The 23,304-nt window shown below is 41.5% G+C and overlaps 1 protein-coding gene across 1 annotated transcript; it reads left to right on the top strand.

Moving 5' to 3' along the window:
• The first annotated feature begins 13,834 nt into the window (after positions 1-13,834).
• C1H13orf42 (chromosome 1 C13orf42 homolog) lies at positions 13,835-20,303 on the top strand. The gene is given in 4 exon segments (XM_048960252.1): positions 13,835-14,709; positions 17,982-18,132; positions 20,063-20,098; positions 20,101-20,303. Coding segments are annotated over 4 exon segments (804 nt in total). The 5' UTR covers positions 13,835-14,295.
• Positions 20,304-23,304: the final 3,001 nt, after the last annotated feature.

Genomic DNA, 23,304 nt, shown 5'->3' with positions numbered 1-23,304 from the left:
TAAAAATAAATAAAAGCATTAACATTTTAAGAATATTTTTAAATATTAAAAAATATTTAAAATAAAATTTTAAAAAAAATCAAAGAAAAAGAAATGAGGAGTTCATCCCTTTGCACTCAGATCTTCCTATGGGCTTGTAAAATAGACCTAAATATGCATGAGCATCAGAAATTCTGGAATAGCCTTCTGATTTCCCAAGGAAATTTCTACAAATTGTGTTTCCTGTTTGCTCTGTCTGAACATTGAAATTAATTTGCTGTTTGCTAAAGCTGTAGAGTTTTTGGCATCTGCTTTGGCACTCAGAAATAAAAATATCTCCCACTGATTTCACTGATACTGACTAATGACCAACATAAGTTTTCTTCAGAAGCAAATTCTGAGTTCATACTTACGAGTATTCAGCAATTCATATCCCACTACTAGAAAGCTACTACCCAGTCAGCAGATGATCCCATGAGAGACATATATCCTACACACTTTGAATTCTGAACATAAAAATTCACACTGAATCTCTTAAAAATAACATATAAAATGTATCCTTTCACAGGAATTATTTGGTGAGCAATTTCTCATGCCAACGATTGAAAACTCACTCTTTATTCATGTGGTACTCGCAAACAGAAATGTTGTAGGAAACTCAGAGTATATAGCAACATTGATGCTCTGTATGTGTTGATGTTATCAGAAATGTTGGGGATCTGTGATGTGTTGGGATGATTGTGCTGCTCAAGGGAGTAGCCTTTACAGACATAGCAGCCCCAGCTGTATACCCCTGGTAACTGCCACCTGTGCTGAGACTGGTTGGAGGCTTCAGTTCAGGCTTCAGGCTTCAGTTCAGTTCGCTTCCCTTTGCTTACCCATGGCCAATCCCAGTATTTTTAGTAAAGATTTATGTAGTCCTATTAGTCTGTACAGTTCTATCTGAGATGCTTGGGAAACTTATGCACTATTATACCCTCCACGAAAGAATCAGTGAACTACAGCAATGCCTAAGCTCAGCCAATTATTACTTAAATATCTAAGTGGGTGTAAACAGCTTATCTGGAAACTCGGATGTACAACTAAATGGTCAGGAATCTCGCGGAGTATCTCTGGAGGTCAAGGCTTCCATCTAGTGGTAGAACTTAAAGGTGCAAAAAATGATAATGGCTGAGGTCCTTGTGAAAGCTCTATGAGCACACAGGCCAGGCAGCATACAGAAGAAGAATGCAGCAAAAGGAAAGACTATTCAAAAGGCAGCAAGGCAACTCACAACATCACTGATGTTTGGGAGGAGGAATGTAGCTCGGGCAGGAAAGGAATGTAGCTTCTGAATTTATTTAAAGACAGGGGAGGCATTCTAAAGAAGTATTGGTGATCAGGTGTAGTGGGTAAGCTGTGTGACCCATTGCCTCAGGTGTGGCAGAAAGCAGTCTCTTCTCTTGATGTTTACCTGTATTCTTGGATTTCATTTTCAGGAAAAAAAACTGAGTCTTTGAGAGTGAGGAGGAAGGTGTTTTCCAGGTTGAGGTCATCCTTTCAAAAGCTCTTGATATCTTTTTCCTCTCACATGGTTTACACTGTAATCTGGCTCAAAGTCACTTCTGCAAGGATATGCTGAAGAGATGGAACAAAGGGAGCCTTTATTGGAAAACATAATGACATTATAGGCTCTGCAACAGGCAGTGAACTCTATAAAGAAAGAGGGTTTTGTCCTTGTAGAGGTTGTCTCTGCAATATTATCCTTCCATTTCTCTCCTTATCCTCTTCCCAAGAAAACCCACATCAACCAAACAAAAAAAGCAGCCTCAGCAGACAGTTCTTGATGTTCATGGGCACAAATCCAGGCATACGCTGCAGGAATCTAAGGGCAGATTTCATCAGCATATCAATAGTCATAATGATATTCATTATGCAAAAAATGAGAAACGTTGACATTTGTGTTATAAAATATAGTGTTGTTCATACTGTTGAAGTCTATAATGTGAGTGGAAGTGAATTAAACTCAAATATCAACTCAGTTCCCGTTGCCTCATATTTTCAAACAATTGGATTTCTCTCTATACGGGAAGAATTATGGATGACTATGGATTTCCACTGTAACTCATTCCTGTGGATGTTCCATGTTGTCAGCAACTGCGAGACTGAGAGACCCCCCCACGGGATGTGACGCGATAGGCCCTCTCCCTGCTCTATGATTGATGTGTGGCACATGCCTTAGGGGCGTACACGAAGCACATAGGTTATATAAGCTAGAGTTCACGTGTAATAAACGCCATTTTGCTGTTCATCATATTGGTGTGTGCGTGCAGTCATTTGGTCCTGGCCTGGTTTTGGGTCAGTACCGCAGGAGGCAATGCAACATTGGTGCCCCGTGTGAGGAACCAGTGCGGAACCCACTTGTGAGGATCCCCCTTGCATGAGAAGCCAACTTGCGTTAAAGTCTCCTGCGTGCCTGCGGAATTTCCAATGCCGTAATGAGGTAATTACGGGTTGGCCGTGGAAGACCGTGGTGTTGCGGTATTTCGCCTAAGGGCGTGCCTGCAGCAGCTGGCTGCTGTGGAAGTTCGGGGGTGGTGATAGCCTGTGGTTGGTGGCAGGTCGCTCTCGAATTCGGGACATCAGTGCCGCGCTGGTGATGGATCAAGTTATTAAGTTGGTCCTTCAGTTCTGTAAGGACTATCACAGCAGGAATGCCCCTTCTAAGAAGGACATTTCAGTTGTACTTATTCGCCTGGAAAAGGAGTGGAATCTTCCCTCCTCTCAGGACATTTTAGATCCTGATAAATGGGATCAGTTTACATCCACGCTTGCGCAGCGTGCGATAGAGGAGCAAAAAGCAGCGGAGCTAAAAATCTGGGGGTTAATTCTTGGGGCTCTTAAAGCCGCTAGAGAAGAAGATAGAATTCCTGAGGCTGCGCGCGTTATGATAGGTTTGGAATTTACTAATGCCATGAGAAGTGGCGCGGGAAGCGTACTTTCTTGCAGGTCCCCTGAGGAAAAGAACACCGCAAATATGCCCTCAGCTATGGCGACTAACATCTCGTCCGCACCTTCAGCACCCCCCTTCGCTCCCCCCTCGGCTTCAGCTTCGCATAAACAAGTAGAAGAAGACTGCGCTAAACTGTCTGCACTTTTATCATGCAACACCGGCCAAGTGCAGGAATCCAAGGTCGTTGAAACTCCCCAGCCGTATCCAAGACAACCGCTGTATCCTTCTCTGTGTAATCTAATACCACCTGCGGGGGCAGGGAAAGAAGTGAGCTGGGATGGGACACTTGCTGTCTCCTCTCAGGAGGTGGAATGCAGTAACACCCAGGGGGGTGGGGACTGCGGGAAAGGTCTGGGTACGGATTGGTCAAAAGTTAGAGAGGCGGTAGAAGAAAAAACAGCAGAGAGAAAGGGAAGCGATGTAACTTACAGGCGTTCGGATGATAGTGTCCGGCCAGCACTGTCCACCCTGATCGCGCCTGAAGGAGTAGGTGGCGTGTGGGCAGCGCTGTCTGCTCAGGTTGCACCCGTAGGAGAAAGACAAAATGACGAGAGCCTCCGGACCCACTCCCTGCCACAGCATTCAGACCCACTGATTCGACCCACACATCCTTTCACAAGATTGAGTGCGTATGCAACCAATCAGAAGCCTCTACAACAGTCAGTGCATGATCAAAGAGAGATGGGTCTGAGGGGAGGGGTGCGGAGCCCGCAGCTTCCAGCTGTGACTGAAAAGGATAGTGAAAGGAGAGAGGTGAATTTGCATTTAGGAGTTAAGAGAGATGCACTAACAGATTGTGGAAAGTTTAGATCTAGCCTGATACAGGAAGAAAGAGTACTGGAGATCTTCCTGGTAGTAGGGAACGATAACAGAATCCCAGAAGGGGTACCCCTCGATTCGAAAGACATCACACACCTGATAGATTGTGTAGAGAAACAGGGGTTGAAATCACTCCTTGCTCTAAATGCATTAGAAGTCCTGACAGCATCAGGTCTTCTCTTTCCTCATGATGTAACGAATCTGATGTGCATGGTTTTTAAGCCAATCCAGTATACATTGTGGGCATCAGAATGGGTTCCCTTCAGGGACAGGTGGCCAGATTGAGGCCTGGAGAACAAGCAACAAGAATTTGCTTGTGAGAGCAATGCTCTCAAGGCTTGAGACATCTGCCTTGATATTGAATAGAATGTTTGTCATTTTTGAGGTACATTCCAACAGGTACCTGAGACAATGTTGGTATATATTGGGAAAGGTTATGTTTGTATAAGGATCTTTGTAATTTCATACTCATAGATAGTGCCACTAGAGCTATCAGCAATCACTCTAATCAGTAATCTCTAATCTCTCTGTCTATAACTTTACCAGTATCGTAGACTTTAATTGTTTAGCATTGATAACATCACATCAGTTATTGCAGCCCCTTGTTATTTAGGCTTGTATATGTTAGAAGATCGAGTGACAGAAGCCTTGACTGCGGCCGGTTTTGTTATCTCTGAGCAAAAAACTCAGAGAGGACCAGGAATTGAATATCTCGAGTATAAGTTTGGCCCGGAGATGGTACGACCGATCAGCCTTGATATTCGGCCCCATATTACCACCCTGTGGGATGTGCAGAAGTTAGTAGGGGCAATCCAGTGGATTCGAGGGGCTTTGGGAATCCCACCTCGGCTTATGAAACCCTTTCATGATCAGCTTAAGGGATCAAACCCGAGGGAGCCTAGGGAACTTACTCCAGAGATGACTGCCGCATGGCATGAAATCCTACAGAATTGTATGAGAGCATTCCTAACGAGATGGGACCCTGATCGGGCTCTCGAGGTAGCAGTAACGAGATGTGAGGCGGGTGCAACGGCAGTGATAGGTCATTCCCTTGATGCTAAGCCCCGACCTCTATGGTGGCTGTTTTCCGTACAGCCCACACGAGCCTATACTTCCTGGCTTGAGATTCTAGCAATGCTGCTTAAGAAATCTCGATTGCTGTCATTGCGAGCCTTTGCAAAAGAACCTGATGCAATATATCTACAGAGCTCATTTCGTGATACACAACCACTTCCAGATATCCTTCTTACAGCTTTACAGGGATATGGAGGTGCAATTGAATATACTGACTCTCTGCCTATCTTTGAGCTAGCAAAACCCCTCCATGTTTCCCTCCGATGCCGCGTTCAAACTTCCCCTCTGGAAGGGCCTACCTTGTTCACAGATGCCTCCTCATCTACTGGACAAGGAGCTGTAGTGTGGCAAAACTCAGACAATAAGTGGAGCTCAGCTATTTTTTGTGACCGGACAGTTAGCGTACAAATATTGGAAGTTATGGCTGTAACAATAGCACTTCGTCTATGGCAAGAAATTCCATGCAATGTAGTTACTGACTCTGCTTTTGCAGCTAAGCTGCTTGCACGCATGGGTCAAGAAGGACATCCGAGTACTACAGCAGCCGGATTGTTAGAAGAAGCGTTGGCCTCTCGCTCAGCTCCCGTGGCTATACTACATGTCCGCAGTCATTCAGAGGTTCCAGGGTTTTTTACAATGGGTAATGCAGTTGCTGACAAGATTGCAGGTACGTCATGCTTCACTGTCAGAACTGCGCATGATCTTCATGCATCTCTTCATATAGGTGCCAAGGCTTTGGCACGAACCTGTTCTATTCCCTTGCCAACAGCTCGTAATGTAGTTCAGGCATGTCCATATTGCAATTCTGCCCCAACTATTGGTGCAGGTGTTAACCCCCGTGGCTTAAAGCCATTGCAAATCTGGCAAACAGACTTCACATGGGAACCCCGTATGGCCCCTCGTCCATGGCTTGCCGTTACTGTAGATACAGCTTCTTCTATGATATCAGTCACTCAACATACAAGGTGCAATTCGACCACAGCACAGAGTCATTGGGCCACTGCAATAGCTGCCATGGGGTTGCCCAGCCAGATAAAAACAGATAACGGGTCTTGCTTCATCTCAAAATCGACCCAGGAATGGCTGACAGCTTGGGGGATATCTCATTCCACAGGAATCCCTGGCAACTCTCAGGGACAAGCAATTGTAGAACGTGCCAATCGCCTCCTCAAGGAAAAGTTACGCGTCCTGGGTGAGGGAGAAGGGTATCAGAGTGCAATTCCTGTTAAAAGACAAGCAGAGATTCTATCTAAAGCCATTTACTCATTGAATCACTTTGAACGTGGAGATTGCAGTAGAAGCCCTGTACAGAAACATTGGCAGCCCAAAGTTTTGAGCGAAGGGCCTCCAGTAAAAATAAAAGCAGACAGTGGAGAATGGGAGGCGGGCTGGATGATTCTGGTATGGGGAAGAGGCTATGCAGCAGTAAAACATTGTGAAACGGGAAAAATAGTATGGATACCGTCGCGAAAAATTAGGCCAGACATCAGCAAGGAACTAACTGGAACATAAGTCTTCCCTTTACAGCATTGACTCCTGGGAAGGCCCAGACAACAGACGAGATCGGCGAAAGAACAAGAGAAGGAGTTGCTCCTGAACAGCTTACCCACAAAAGAAAAGTGTTCGTGCTAACGAGGTACCAACTGCTAAAACACATCAGAGGCAGTGGACAGAAAGTCTTCATTGCTGTTCACCATGACACAAGAGAGAGAGACATCGCATCTTAGAGAGAGCAAAGAAGGACGGAGAACACCACTGATGGGAAGTGCTTCTGGGATGGTTCATCAATGCGACGGGAATGTTTAACTCTGTTTAACTCTATTCTATATTCAGTTATAGTTGCATTAGGTCTAACATTAATATGCTTAGTGCTTATAGTCATATTATACATATAGGCATATAGGTATATAAGTATATAGTCATACTAGGTATATAGGTATATTACACATATATAAGTATAGTGTATGCTGAGACAAATGACTCGTATGGCAAATGCTAAGACGAACAAATCAGCATCATCTAAGAATGCAATATATAGTCTTATGTAGAACTCACGTTTAAGATTAAATCATTAAGATTATTAAGTTAATAGGTTGTCATTAGGTTAATAGGTTATAGGGTTATTAGGGTAGGATTATTCTGCGAATCGGGATGTAACGGGGCAAGGATTAACCGAGAGGACAATGGCATGTATAGGCGCAATGCGGGGATTTCGGGGTGTACGCGGTTAGGGTCCTCTCGGGTTGTAGTAGACTTTCTTGAGCTTGGAGAGGGGGAGATGTTGTCAGCAACTGCGAGACTGAGAGACCCCCCCACGGGATGTGACGCGATAGGCCCTCTCCCTGCTCTATGATTGATGTGTGGCACATGCCTTAGGGGCGTACACGAAGCACATAGGTTATATAAGCTAGAGTTCACGTGTAATAAACGCCATTTTGCTGTTCATCATATTGGTGTGTGCGTGCAGTCATTTGGTCCTGGCCTGGTTTTGGGTCAGTACCGCAGGAGGCAATGCAACAGTTCCAGTTCTATCTACTTAGTTCTAGTAGATGTGAAAAATATCCACCACAAAGTCGTCGATAGCTGTGTTTTGACCCAGAAATACAGTGTCCTTTGCTTGCTGCCAGCTCTCACCATGATCTGATGTACTATTCTGGCCTGTGCACTTTTTGTAACTATCACAGTTTCCTGCAGGTGTTTTATTATTAATAATGTTTTTAGAAAAAAACTGTAACAGGATCAGCTTCTCATACTGAAGGGACCCTCTCTCAGCGATGCCTGGTGCCAGGGCCAGAAGTGTTGGGCACAAACAGGAGCACAGGAGGTTTTCTCTTCTTATGGTCAAAAGCACATGTTCTGCCTGATTTCAGGGTGTAAACATGTATTTCCACGTTCCTTTGAGCACAGTGTGAGTTCAATTGCAAACATTTAGAGTTACATAGGTATTTTAGATTGGGAAGCATCGTTTGGCTTTGCAGATTACAGTAAGCATCTTGCTAGGACGCAAGGTTTGAGACAGATGCCCACCAGGGCATACCCTCTTTGTGACTTTCTTACCCAGTCACCTTTCTTGAGTCTTTTCAGGTTGTGTTTGAGAACATGGGTAAATAAAAATTTAGATATTTTTGTCTTACTCTCTTTATTATTATAAATAAACCACCTCTGAGCTTTATAAAAATTCCAAATTCACTGTGAGCAACATCTCTTCCAGGAACTCATCATGCATCCACTTCTAGATATTGCCAAAGGGCTTTGTGCAAACTTTCTGAATCAAATATTCTAGCAGCACTGCTCTGTGTCCAACAGCCTGGTGGTGGGTCTCTGCAACTTCTGAGCAGCTGTTGCCTTAAAATAATATGTTTCTTCATGTTTAGATCCCACACATTATGTTTATTAGTATAGAAGATGAGGTTGATGGAAAATTTCAGGGAGAATGTAAACAAGTTCTCTTTGGCCTTGTGAACAGGCACAGCAGTAATTTGACTGTTCCCAATGAGGGGAAATTCTGCAGGTTTGGCTTGAAACCATCAGATAAGGGTTGTTAGTTGTGTTTTCCTCTTCACTCTCCTTTCATCTGTATCTACAGACTGACAGGGCTGTTTGCAAGAGTGATGGAAAGGCAGGTAAGAAGTGAGCACAGGCAGAGAAGATCAAGCTAGCCAAGGAGAAATAGTACGTTTGCCAGCAACAGTGCTTTCAGTTAAAAATGACAAATGAGCAAGAAAAAATCTTAATTCTCCTCCTTCAAGGAGCACTCAGGGAGAGGCAACAAACTTCCTACTGCTCCTGACAGTCATAGGAAGTAATCATCCTGTGCTAGGCTGCAAACAGATTTTTTCCCCTATGGAGACTGTGATCTGAGCAGAAAATATGTTCAAAAAGACCTATTTCAAAACATATTTATTCTCTTTCTATCTGGTCTCCCTAGTGTTCACATAGTATCTCTCTTGCACTAAGTCTTCCTTTCTCGTATCTCTCAGCAGATCAAGACAGATAGTTAATGTTTGAATTATATAAAAAAATTCGAAGAATGGCTGCTTATAACATTCATCCTCATTGAGCCATCCTGAAGGAATCTGTTTATTCACCACCCTCTCCTGTCAAAGACTTCATCAATGGATGATAAATGTGACAGGCAACTAGCTAGACATCACAACAATTCTTCAGCCATCTCTGCAACAAATGACTCAAGAGCAGAGAGAATAACTAATTCAACTAAGACTAGCAGTGCTTGGAAATGTCCTAACAATGTTTGTATTAAAAGGACACAGATTCTTCCAAAGAAACAAGAAAGGACGACTGGCTGTTCCTTGACCCTGTGAGACAGAAGACAAGACAAAGTTCCCTTGTAAACCTTGTCAAGCAAATGAAGTGGGGTTGTTTGAGGAAACAAAGGGAAGAGAGAGGCTAGATAAAGAAGTGGGTAAGTGTGGTAACATTTCACTCTCTTATAAAGCTGCCAGGCAACAGCTATAGAGATATAGATATAGGCAAAGGGAATTTCTCTAGAGTGAGTTTTACTGCTTTGTCGTAAGATGCATGCATACCATTTCCAAAGAGCAAAGCCAAGGTATGCTAAATTATAAAAATGAAATAAAATAATAGATCGATATCTAATTTGCACAATCACTTTCTAAGCATTTAGATGTACATAAATTATGGCATTTCTTCCATTCCTGATGGGAATGTAGTCAACTCCTTTGGTTACTTACTGTCAGTGCTTGTGCTGCAATATAACCTATTCAGTGAATGAAAATGTCACATGCAGTGAAAATTTATGGACAATATGCAGGATCTAAGTCAAATGGAAGTAACATATTCAAATCTAGATTAGCTGGGAAGATGGTGCTCCAGATTTACAAAAGTTTATTCATTCACTGACTTTTCTGACTCAGCTGGTTTTGCAGGTCAGTGTTGCTTTAGCATAACTCAGGCATATCCTTAAAAAAAGAAGATCACCATTAAATATGATGTGGGCCATACATCTGGACTTCGCTGCATTTACCTGAAAATCAACTCAAATGACAAATCCTTAGGGAACTGATTTGTCCAATTTCATGGCTCAGAGAATCAATAATAGGTTTTTTTTTCAAATGCATGGTATCAGAACTGCTCTTCACTTCCCATATTTTGGGAACTTCCTGAATGAGGAAAGGCATCGAGTATTTGCTGACAGTAGTTTTGAGGAGGCAGAATTCCAGACCATTACCCTCACAGTTTCCACAGAAATAAATAGGAGGCATTACTTTTCGTGCAACGTACTTATTTTTGTTTAGTTTTAAGTTGTGTCTCCAGAATTCCTGCTTTATTTTTAACATTTCTCTTAAATAGGAGATTCATAGGAGGCTGTGTATTTTTTTTGTGTGTGTTTTTACAGAACTTCAAGGGAACATATGACATGGCTAGCAAAGGATGGGGATTAAAGTGAAGGAACAGATATGTGTTGTGATGAAGATCTGTTCATAAATAGATTTTAATAGAGATTGACAACTTCACTTTATTTATGAGCCATCTGAAATAGCACAAGTCTCAACAAATTAACTATCCATTAGTATGTCTTATACTGATTTTTTAAATTTTGTTTGTTTAAAAGCTAGACTAATGTTTTCACTTTAAAAAAAATGTAATAAAATATACGTAGGTCACTCTAAAAATAATGCCTCTGATTTTTTTTTTCCATGGAAACTGCAACAGATATGAAGAGCACAATGACACTATTTGATAGAGCTAATTCATAGCTACAGAACTCTATTTTTCAACATTCACCACCATCAGCTATGCATTTTTGCCAGCAGTGAAAAAGACTCTGCATGTTGCGCTCATAAATAGCTGCACCAGTGGAGATGATCCACTGCTGAAACGCATCACCCACCTTCTCACTGTGCTCTTACCTATTTGGTCTCTATAAACATTCAATAAACATCAATGAATGTCAGTAGGTGCATTTTTTTTCCACGTGGAAGAATTCAATTCCACACCTTTTCTTCATATGCCCTTCCATGCCACATGCCATTCTATCAGTCTGCCTCTCTGCTTCTATCTCCTGCACAGCAACAAAATATAATGGAATATTGGTGGGAAGGTTCATCCACAGGTTGTCAAAAGTTTCCTTCTTTGGTTTCAGAGCTTTACATTTTGACAATTCAGTCTTTGCAAAAAAAAACCAAAACAAACAAACAAAAAACCCCACAAAACTTAAGGATGTGTGATTTTATAATTTAATCCACCCATTAATCATGAACTCATGTGATCAAGGTATTTTAATTGCATTTATCTACACATCTGATATTAACTGTGTATGGTTAATGTCAAAATACATATACTGTGTTTTCTAGTTGGATCTCCTTACCCTGTCACGACGGCTCAGGAATTGCTAGTATGTTGAGTGTAGATAACCAAGGCAATTTGTGTGCTAATGAGTAGTGGTCTGTGGAACTCAGAACAGCCCATTAGGTACAAAGCCAGACAGAAGTACTGAAAACAGTAGCAGGAAAAAAAAAAAAAAAAAAAGCCACTTAGAAATTATAGAGCAAGTGAAGTAAAAATCAAGTAGCCAAGTGAACAAATAAGGTATGAGTATTGTCTTGTCAAAGTTAGTAATCTTAGATGCTGTTAAATATTTAGTGTGGTCTATTTGATCTGCTTCTCACAAGCTTCTTTGGGAGGTCTTTATTTATGATTTAATAGCTGCCTGTGAATTTGGTACTTTGAATTGCGAGAGCAAATATTCTTCTTCAACCATACTATCCATCTGATAAGTGGTTTTGTTTGTTTGTTTGTTTGTTTGTTTGTTATTTCGCTTATGTATGTGTGTGTGTGTGCATAAAAAATAATTCTAGAATAAAACCATGGTTTTTAATCACCACTTGGCTTAGACGCAGTAACATATTTGGTCCCCAGCAGTAAGAAGAGAAGAGACCTGTGATCTGTGGAGGTCAAATTCTAATTGCCTTGCTGTTTAGTTAAATTGGAGCAGTTACAGATACAAGAAAACTGGAGTTTGACTTTAAATAAATAACAACTATTCAGAAAACATGTTTGAACAAAAATGCCCTATAGGAAATCACCTAGAAAAGATGTAGGTCATTCTTCTTCTTGCAAAAGACACTAGAGACATTTTTGACCTTTAAAGATATCCAGAATTTTATTCTTTAACTTTCTAATTCTGGAGAGCTATTTAAATTACAGTAGAGACACTGAAGAAAATAGATTGATATTAATTTTTACCATAGGAAAGGAAGATTGTATTCCCACTGCTCATAACCAGTACACAGAATAAAATATTAATGTCTGAAATAATCATAGACGTCCATTTATTACATCAAATGAAATTCTACTATATAACATAGCTATTAACTGACTAATGCATTTATTAGTCTTATTTTAACACCACAGTGAACAATGAGAACTACATGTAAGTTGACGGTCAGTGAATGTGAACCAACAAGCACTTTAAAAAATTGGGCATGGACACACTTAAAAGTGAGAAGCCTCTTAAAGGCATAAAAGATTTTTTGAGTTATTTTTATTTAATTATTTATTTTTATATCAGTGAGATGTCAGCATATGCTTTAAGCACTTTGTTGAAACAGGACAGGAGTATCTAAGGCCCATATGGATGATGATGATGATGATGATGATGATGATGATTATTATTATTATTATTATTATTATTTTCCCCCAGAAAGCAGCATGCATCATTGCATTTACTCTTCATGGTGTACGATGCTCCTACTTTTTTATTTTCACTAACAGAAGCCTGGTGGATTTTTTTGTTTGTTTGTTTTTTGTTTCTGTGTGCATGTCTGTGAATTTGACCTACAGCTCTTCATAAGATTGATTGAGCTTAGAGGTCAGTCTGCTATGGCAAGACAATGTCTGATCCTACAAGTAGTTGCTCTGTGGAGTTCCCTTCACTCTTACTGATTAGTGTCTTTGTCAGTAATTCCTTGAGCTCCCAATGATTTTCTTGACTCATAGACTTTTCGGGTGAAGTGACTTCGAGGTTACTTCGAGTATCTACTTCGAGTGTTTCTCTGAGGCTCACCGGTGTTGTATCTTATTTATAACCAAAGATCAGAAGACCATGTAGAAAATCAAGCTGTTATTGATGACCAGATATTTCTCTAATGGAGAAAATTTCAGAGGTAATTTTACGGAGATATTTAATCTCTTTTCATAATTCTAATGGTCCACACTAGCATAAAATCAACTTTATTACCTAGCTGTGGCAAATTCTTATTAGAATCTTTTGAGATCCTCTGACTCTTAGGTTGCATAAACCTTCATTTGACACTTCCAGTATAATTAGTGGAAGTTTGTTTAATAGAGTCTGCAGGATGATATCCATGACCTTTCAAAATTTCCTCAAATATTGAAAGCTTGAGCAGAATGAACTATGAAAATTGTTCTGAATATGTTAAGTCTGGACATTCCTGCTTTTTTCAAAGGGCTGATTGGTTTGGTGGTGTGAAGTGAGCATATTCACTCTCTACTTCTCTTTAAAACATTCATCATGCTGTTACACAATCACAAATGATACCGATGCTTGAATATGCTGATAGCAGCCAATGTTGTCTGTAGCTTCCAGTCAACAAAAACACTACGTTAGAATGCTCTTCCATTTGTCTAGGAAAAGAGCTAGTAGAAATGTATTTGTTTCTGCCTGCTTTTTAAAAACAAAACAAAACCACAAAATATTATTTTAGAAGTGTTTTATTTTACAGCATCCCTTACATAGAGCAGCTTTGTACTGAGCGTAACAGACCCTGACATCTGAATCCACTTTGTTCCCAGTAGTGCTGTGGTATCGGGTAGCTGTAGCCATCTCCTGATTACCACAGGGTGAAACTCGGAGCGATATCTAAATTCTGCCCGTTAGAAACCATCCCTCTGCACTTTGCCCCTGTAGAGGCTGATCCCGAGAAGCAATCCCGAAGAAGCCACCCGCAGAGCTCTGGGATGCTGTCAGGGCGGCAGAAGCACTTCAGCACCATGGCCAGCACCGGGCACCCGCCCGCCCGCAGAGCTCGGCGGTGAAGGAGGCGGCAGCGGCGACCCACGGGTGACCGAGAAACGTGGAGGACGGGATTTCCAGCTCGGTGATTACGTGCTTTTATGGAGACCAGTCACACGAAAGGTCAAAGCATGACCTTTGACCTCCTGCGCTGTGTTTTAATCCGAGGAAAGAACAGAGCTACTTCACTGATGCAAATGGAATAGAAAACAGGCTTCTGCTCTACGATCACGCTCTTCACAATGTGTTGGACTGCAGGCAACGGAAGCAGTAACAGATGCTTTTTGTCTTCATTATAGTAAGTGGCAAATCTCTTTGTCAGATGAGGACAAGGGTTGCAGCTACTGGCTACTAGATTTTGGGTTAAATTAAGAAGCTAAAGGAGAAAAGTGTAACAGGATCAAAGAAACACAGTATGTTTAAAAAGATCCATTCTATATTTCACCCCAACTCCCACCGAAGAAATGCAACAGATGACATTCCTTACTGGGATGGCACAGGTTCTGCTGTCAGACTGATCCGCAGCACCTCTATGTATGTCCTTGGAGATGAGCAGGAAAAAGTGAGTGAACCATTAAAAAAATGCAAAAGTACAAACAGCATTGACTCCTGCAGCCAGTCAAAAGAGGAAGACAGAGAGTGGATGTACTCTAAGACTCAGGACTGCTTGAAATACTTACAGGACTTGTTAGCCTTGAGGAAAAAATACTTTGACAACATCAATAAGTTGAAATCCATGCATATGACTGCAGATTCCCCAACATCCACAAAATCATCCAAAACTGGAAAGAAGTCATTTCTTCCACTTTCCTCCAAAGAGTTTTCTAAGGTAATTCCTAAGAACTTTTATTGTATGATTAGTCTCAATCCATGAAGCAATTATATGTATGACCTATGTTGATTTTCTGCCTTACTGGTTTCAGCTGTTTGTCTTTTTTGTTGTTGTTCTTACTTCATCTGAAATGCTACTAAATACCCTAAGATATTTCCAGATTTCTGTGAAGTCAAATATGAATGACTGGTCAAGGAAAGAATTATGTGTGTTTGTAGAAGTGTGGAGAGAAAATAAGGAAGATAAGAACTATGAGCAAATGGGAAGTACTTGAAAACTTGTTATGAAAGAGATGTTTTCTCTCAATTCTGACTGGCTACTTAAGTTCTCCACTATGGTTATTTATAGCTTTTAATGACTGAAAAGCACAGTAGTCCCTGTGTTTACTGGTATCTTTCTCACTGGCAAAACTTACTGAAAACAATTGTGTTTTCTAAGAAACAGCTGTGATTTTCTTTGACTGATCAGAGAGCTTGTCAGTGCTATGTTCATCATCTGTGCAAACTACTGATACATTGTAGGCAATGGAGAATTGGTAGGGGTTCCTTTCTCTGTTTATTAATGAACTGTCAAGTAGTTTTGAAGCAGACACTGTAGTTCTTTGTCCTTTACTACAGTGATAATGAATAATAGCACTGATTTTTTTTGTTGCTGATTGTTTCTATAAGTCCTAGAGGGAAAAACAATGCAAACCTTCTGTAAGGCTGCACCTTACAAGTTGCATGTCACTAGACTATCCAGTAGTTTGACTGTGGGATTGATTCAGTTAGGAAAAAAGAACTGATTTGCAGCAGGTGGGGTGATCTATTTAGGGAACCAGACCACAAACATGGCTTTGGCAGCAGACATGCAGGTTACCCAGTGCAGCCTTTAAACTGGATACTAATAAGAATGGTGGGAAGAAAGGATATAATGGATTACCTACTGACTAGGCCAGGTAGACTTTAACAGAAAATTATTCCACATTTATATGCTCTCTCACAGCATAATGTCAGTATGGCTGAGTTCTGCTGCATACATTGCTTAACCAAAGGACAAGATTCATATTTTTAGAGTTAGATACCACATTTTTTCATTCTACATCCTGATCTAGAACCCATTCTGTCAGTGGGAATCCCTCAGTTGATTATTTGGTCTTTATGTCATCTTTTTAATGCTTTGAGCAAGAAACAGTACTCAGTTCAGTAGGCTGGAAAAGACAGATTTTATAAAGACTTTACCATTTAGGACTAGGGAAACATGCAAAGAGAATAACTGAGTTATAGGAGAGTGGTATGGTGATGCCAAGGGCGAGATGAATCTCAGCACTACAAGATATATAACCTGTGAACCAGTTTTTCATGCACAAAGACTGGCTTCATGCAGGAGAGAGTTATAGCATGTCTGCTCCAGCAGTGATGTAATGGAGCATGAAGCATGTCTAACCACTAGGCAGAGGAGAAATATGAGTGCAGAAGAACATTTAAACCATAGACCAGGAGTCTGTGAGATAGAATGTATACAATTATGATTCATGTAGAATTCTGACTCTCTGATATTTGTCATTGAAAGTGCCACTGGAAAAAAAAATCAGCAATTTAACTTGAGTTTGGCGAACAAGTGAATCTCCCACATTCTGAGGCTATGAATGCTGTCATCTCTCTGTGGCCAGTTATCTCTTATGCATCCCTAGGCCTGATACTGGCTGACACGCTAACTCCACAACATTCCCCTTTGGAACAGCAGGAGGACATGCTGTCCAGCAAGTCATTCTTGCTGACACAAATGGTGGGGTCACAGCTGCCCAGCTCTGACTTTGCAAAAATTAGGAAGAGGCCAAGAAGACTTCTACAACATACGGTACACTCCACTTCCTAACTCCAAGTTTTATGTTCACAGACTGCAAGATTCATTTTACCAACAGGCTTGAATAGTTCTGTCCCTAACTACCTCTTTGTATTAAATATCCTGCCAATCGAATCCACCATTTTTTTTCCCCATGCCTGCTGCACAATTAATAGGAATGTGCTTTGCCCAGACAACCTTGTCTTCAGGGAAAGTTTAATTTAATTCAGATGCAAAACCCAAAGCCTGGACTACAGGCTGTCTCTTGATTCAAAATATGTCACCTGAGGCTTGTGAAAGAAAAGAATAGAGAAGTGTGTCAGATTCTGGAGCACACACTTTAAAAAAATGTCTTTTAAGTAATGAAGTCTTGGGTATAATGGCAGTGACTATTCTCAGTCAATGTGTGGTAGTAGTTATCCTTTAGCACTTCTAAAGATGTCAATCAATCAACCTATAAAGTTCAGAAGGAGAAACCAACTCATTTCTGCCTGCACCATCCCACAGAATGGGAAGCAAACTCGTTCTTCAGAGATGTGACACAGCATATATCTTTTGCTTGTACATTTGAAACCCAGGACAATAAGTTTCTGATTCAGAATTGCTCTGGCAATTGGACTGGCGGGGAAAATACACGGCCCTTCATTAGGCAGAACCTTCATGAATGGCAGAAGGGTTCACCCTGTACTGACCTACAGAATTGCTAACTGAGGCTTTATGAATGCTTCAGCATCTATAGAAAGACATTTGCTTTTTTAACAAGACAGGCTCCTAATTTTAAACCTCATGGCTTTCCTGTGGGAATTATCATAGTGTTGAATGACTCATTTTTTAGCACTCATAGTCCTTTTCCATTTAAAAAAAAAAGACTTTAGCAATTTAGATCTGGATTCATTTCATCAAACCAAGGCATTTTAATAAGATGCTTAAATTAGTAACCAAGTTGCTCCACGATCCCTCAGCAGTAAGGGACTAGAGCTGACTGAAGAGGGGAATTCAGCCTACCTAGATTCTGACTCATCTCTTGAAGGTACTTGAGCCCTGCATTAATTAAAGAAGTAACCTTGTATGACTCCATTTCTAATGTGTTCATCCCGTTAGGTGCCTAATACTAGGCAGGATGAATTTGACCACAAAGATCAGCTGTCACCTAGCCACCCAATTACGTGACTCAATAGAGGGATTCTGAGAGATTTTATAAAGACATTTTGGCAGTGCTGAAGTGGAAGATGTCTGACGTTGAGCATGCAACAGGAAGGACACTTGCACTGATGTTTTGCCTTCTTCATTGGCTGATGTGGAGTAATCTGGACTTTTGAGCCTTTCTGAAATCTTGAAATATGGAATCAAATAGAATTTTTGCAGCTTCCTTATACAGTTTTCTCATTAAGACATTTTTTTTCCAACTGCATCTAACCTCTTTTCTTTCCCTATCTTATCAACAGGCATCCATGGAGAGAAGAAAAATCCCACAGCCCAGTTCAGATGTAAGAGAAGCTATAGCGTTCTTTGACTCGGTTATTGCAGATCTGGATTCAGAGAGATGCCGGAGAGCTCCTGACATGGACCTGCCGAATGTGGATGTTGATTTTGATGGTGAAGTATAAAACAGAAAAAATATGATTACTTTTGATGTGCGATGAGTAGAGGGAAGAGTGGTCAAGTAAGACCAAATTTACTTAAATGGATAATTTTCCTCTCAGTTTTGCTTCTGAGATTTAAGAGTATTAGAATCATAGAATCATAGAATGGTTTTATTTGGAAGGGACTCTTAAGATCATCTAGTTCCAACCCCCTTACTATAGGCAGGGACATCTCCCTCTAGACCAGGTTGCTCAAAGACCTCTAAGATCATCTAGTCCAACCATCAACGCATCCCCACCACGCTCACTAACCATGTTCCTCAGTGCCACATCTCCATATTTTTTGAACACAGTGACCACCACCTCCATGAACAACCTGCTCCACTGCCTGACCATTCTTTTGGGAAAGAAGTCTTTCCCAGTATCCAACCTGAACCTCCCCTGGCACAACCTGAAAGTATTACCTTTTGTCTATTCCTGTCAACCAAGAGAAAAGGCCAATCTCTACTCCATTGGCACAAAGAACATGGCCAAAATCAAATGCATTATGAGAAACTACAGTAACACATTGCTTGTACCCTGTTGAAAGGTAGATCTTTTGTGTGTATTACATGAACAAATGTAGCATATATAGTTGAGGAGTAGTGCTTGCCTTCCACCTAGGGCTAAATTCCATCCTGCATCTCAGTTAATTATTTCTATGTCTAAATCTCATGCTTATCATTGAGAAATGGATGGATGATTAATCTCCAAACAGAAAAAAAAAAAAAAGTCCTTCAACGGTTAGTCAAAATAATAGTACCTTTCCAAAGGTTGGGATTACTTGACCAAATGAAGATGTGCCTTTCTGAACTCATCATCCATGCTGCATAATCAAGTGGAGAGAAATATTTTTCTCTTTTATGTTTTGTCTCAGGCTAAGGAACATATGTGAAACAGATCAGAACAGTTCTGTCCTCAAGTGCACATTGCAGGTCTTTGACACAAGTGTTCATTCTTCAGGCACTGAAATATTAGATAAGATGAATCATGATGAATTGGTTTGTGTTTAGAATAATGCTAACAACACACCAATGTTTTGGTTGTTGCTGAGCAATGCTTGCACAGTCACAGATGTTTCAGCTTCTCATGCTGCCCTGCCAGTGAGGGGGCTGAGGGGTAGGAGCTGGGATGGGACAGAACCAGGACAACTGTCACAGACTGGCCAAAGGGACGTTCCATTTCATGTGGTATTGTGCTGGACATTGAAACTGGGTGAGCTGGCCTGAGGCAGGGGGAACCAGTCTTTGGGACTGGCTGGATCTTGGTCAGAGGTGGTGAGAAACTATGTTGTGTGTTGCCTACTTTTTTATTTGTTTTTGTTGTGATTTTTTTCCTTTCCTCCTTTCCTCCCTCCTTTCCTCCCTCCTTTCCTTCCTCCTTTCCTCCCTCCCTCCCTCCCTCCCTCCCTCCCTCCCTCCCTCCCTCCCTCCCTCCCTCCCTCCCTCCCTCCCTCCCTCCCTCCCTTCCTTCCTCCTTCCTTCCTTCCTTCCTTCCTTCCTTCCTTCCTTCCTTCCTTCCTTCCTTCCTTCCTTCCTTCCTTCCTTCCTTCCTTCCTTCCTTCCTTCCTTCCTTCCTTCCTTCCTTCCTTCCTTTTCCTTTTCCTTTTCCTTTTCCTTTTCCTTTTCCTTTTCCTTTCCTTTTCCTATTTCCTTTTCCTTTTCTCCTTTTCCTTTTTCCTTTTCCTTTTCCTTTTCCTTTTTCCTTTTCCTTTTCCTTTTCCTTTTCCTTTTCCTTTTTCTTCTTAAGCTGTCCATATCTCAATCCATGAGTTCATTTCAGTTTTCTCCCCCATTCTACTGTAGTGGAGTGAGTGAAATGCTGTGTGGTATTTAACTTTCTTCTGGGTTAAATCAAGACAACTGACAAACTCTTTTAACTTGGGATTACCTTCTGTTTTTCAGTGGCTACCAGCACAAGTGAACACAGTTTACATTCAAACTGATCCTTCGTGCTCCTCGCAGGTACTCAGAAGATACTGCCCAAACAGCAAAGGCTGCAAACCAGTCACAAAAAAACAGCCAACAGAAGAACACTGGCTCTAGGAAGAGGTTGGAAAGACATCCTATGTACTTGCCCAAAGCTGTGGAGGGAGCATACAACACATTAAAATTTAAGCCCAAAACCACGAAAGAAGATTATTGAAAGAATATTCCATCTTCAGCTGAAGACAGAATGTTTGAAATGGAAGACTTGATGCTCTTTCTTTTTTTTTTTACCCCTAGCCCATCTTTTGCACTCTAGAAATAATATGTGCAGTCATTGAAGATTCTTCATTTTGTATACACATCAAGCCATGGCAATTCCAACACTGGACTCATGTGAGGATTTAACTCATCTAGTTTACTGTGCCTAACAATACTGCTTTGTCATTCAGCACTGGGGGGAACTCCCAACTTGACAAGCCTTCTTGTAGTGCTGTTATTGAAAGCAATGATTCAGAAATTATCTGGCGTGGTAAATTTTCCTCTGAACCCAATACAGCAAGGCGGTGCTGCTAATACGCTATGAGCTTTTGCACCAGTTTTCAAATTCAGAGCAGTGAAGCAGAGTTTCCTCTATTTTTGTATGTGAAAATTTGTATGTGCCATTGTTGACTCTGTGTTCTAAGAGCATACAGCAGCACTGAGATAAGAGAAAGCTGTGGTACAAGCAGAAGAGGCTGTAGTGAAGGAATCAGCATTAGAGGACTCGTACTGTTTTGAGGAATAGCTTCGGTGGGTTTTGGAAAAATAAAAAAGTCAAGTACTTTTCTTGCTAGTGGGAATAGTTCTGTTCTTGGATACAACAACATCAAAGGATTTGCTGCTTGCAAAAATATGTTCAGCTGTTTTCATATAGTTACACCGCCTCTTAGTTTACATTTATTTCATCATCTGGATGCTGAGTAAACTTGAACCAAATGCTAGGAATGTAGGCTTCCTACTATGCATGGAAAGAACTTAATGTCTTAGAAAAGAACACTTTGTGAACGAAGTGAAGCAAAGGTTATCCTCAAGAGCAGAGGGCAATTTGCAGGTAAATCCACTGCACCAGAATTAGATTATACATAGTATTTTGATTTCTGCCAGCCCATCATTGAATACTACACATACTAGGAAGAATGCAGTCTAGAAGTGTTCCTCTTCAGGCTTTTTCATCTTAGAGGTGATGTCTTCCACGTGATGTGTGAAATTGATATGACCCATATTCTGCATCTTTTTCTGTGTATATCACAGGCATCAGTCTGAGACACCTCTAGCTCATGCTTGGTCTTCAGAATTTGCTAAGATGTTTGGATCAAGAGTTTGTTAATCCTACTGTTTTTTCATCTGATGTTCAGTTGGTGGTTCACTGTGGCAGACGAATCACAATAACACTGATACGACCACTTCTTGTTTCTATGTTGTAGGTTTGGTGCCCACAGGCTCAGATAAACTTCATAAGGCACTGGCCATCAATATAACCTATCTGATACATCATTTACTTTACTTTCTGATACATCATATACATTTACGTTATTGAGTGCACCCTCAGCAAGTTTGCAGATGACACCAAGCTGAGCAGTGCAGTCAATACATTGGAAGGAAGGGAAGCCATCCAGAGGGACCTGGACAGGATGGAAAAGTGGACCCATGAAAACCTAGTGAGGTTAAATAAGGCCAAGTGCTGAGTGTTGCACTTGGGCTGGAGCAATCCCAAGTATATATACAAACTGGGGGAAGATCTCCTGGAGAGCAGCTCTGTGGACAAGGAACTTGGGGGTCCTGTTGGACGAGAAGCTGGACATGAGCCAGCAGTGTGCGCTTGCAGCCTGGAAGGCCAACGGTGTTCTGGGTTGATTAAAAAAGGGGTGGCCAGCAGGGACAGGGAGGTGATTGTCCCCCTCAGCTCTTGTGAGGCCCCATCTGCAGTACTGTGTCTGGGCCTGGGGGCCCCAGCCCAAGAAAGACTCAGAGCTCTTGGAGCGGGTCCAGAGGAGGGCCACTAAGATCAGAGGGCTGGAGCACCTCTCCTATGAGGAAGGGTTGAGGAAACTGGTCTTGTTTAGTTTGCAGAAGAGAAGGCTCTGGGGAGACCTCATTGCAGCCTTCCAGTACTTGAAGGGAGCATATAAACATGAGGTGGAATGGCTGTTTACTAGGGTGGATAATGATAAGACAAGGGGGAATGGTTTTAAACTGAGACAGGGGAGGTTTAGGTTAGATATTAGGAGGAAGTTTTTCACCCAGAGGGTGGTGATGCACTGGAACAGGTTGCCCAAGGAGGCTGTGGATGCCCCATCCCTGGAGGCATTCAAGGCCAGGCTGGATGTGGCTCTGGGCAGCCTGGTCTGCTGGTTGGTGACCCTGCACATAGCAGGGGGTTGAAACTGGATGATCAGTGTGGTCCTTTTCAACCCAGGCCATTCTATGATTCCATGATTCTATAACCACTATAAACATCGTACTTGCGGAATACTTGGCAGGTGGCAATTCTTAATGATTTGTGTTCCCAGTCTTTGGGACTATGTTTTTCAACCACCATTTGTGCCATGAGGAGGAGGAACCTCTCAGATCTCACTGATCTAAGACACTTTCTGTCATGAGATAGGAGAGTGCCAAAAAATTGATGTTCTTCCTTTCACAGCTGGCATCTCCTGTTTGATGAAAGCATTTTGTTTATTTTCCTAGTGGTGTTCATGAAGGAGAGGAAGGAATTAGTTCTGCAGTGCTTTGATTCTGGAGGCATTTTGCTATTTTCATTCTACCCAGTTTAGCCAGCATCACTGACACAGAATCATAGAATGGATTGGAGTGGAAGGGACCTCATAGATCATCTAGTTCCATCCCAGGATGGGCTGCTGGATCAATCACTAGATCAAGATGCTCAGGGCCCCATCCATCTTGCCCTTGAATGCCTCCAGGGATAGGATATTCCCAGCTTCTCTGTGCAGCCTGTGCCTCAGTGAAAAATTTCTACTTTACATTTTTGAGAAGAACTTAAATTAAGGTCTAAGTTTTGCTTCCTTGCTGTTTGTACTTGTCACAATTGGTCTGTTGGTGGATAGCATTGCTGCCTTTGTAATTCACCAGTCCTGTTTTACTTCCCTGAGCATAATACCTGTTTGCCTTTGATATGGTCACTCAAAGACACTCACTTGAGCACATGGGACAGCCAGAATACA

Source organism: Lagopus muta, chromosome 1 (genome assembly GCF_023343835.1).
Source record: "Lagopus muta isolate bLagMut1 chromosome 1, bLagMut1 primary, whole genome shotgun sequence".
NCBI classification, from domain to species: domain Eukaryota; kingdom Metazoa; phylum Chordata; class Aves; order Galliformes; family Phasianidae; genus Lagopus; species Lagopus muta.
The sequence above is the reverse complement of the archived record's forward strand: the minus strand, read 5'-3'. Positions and strand labels throughout refer to the sequence as shown.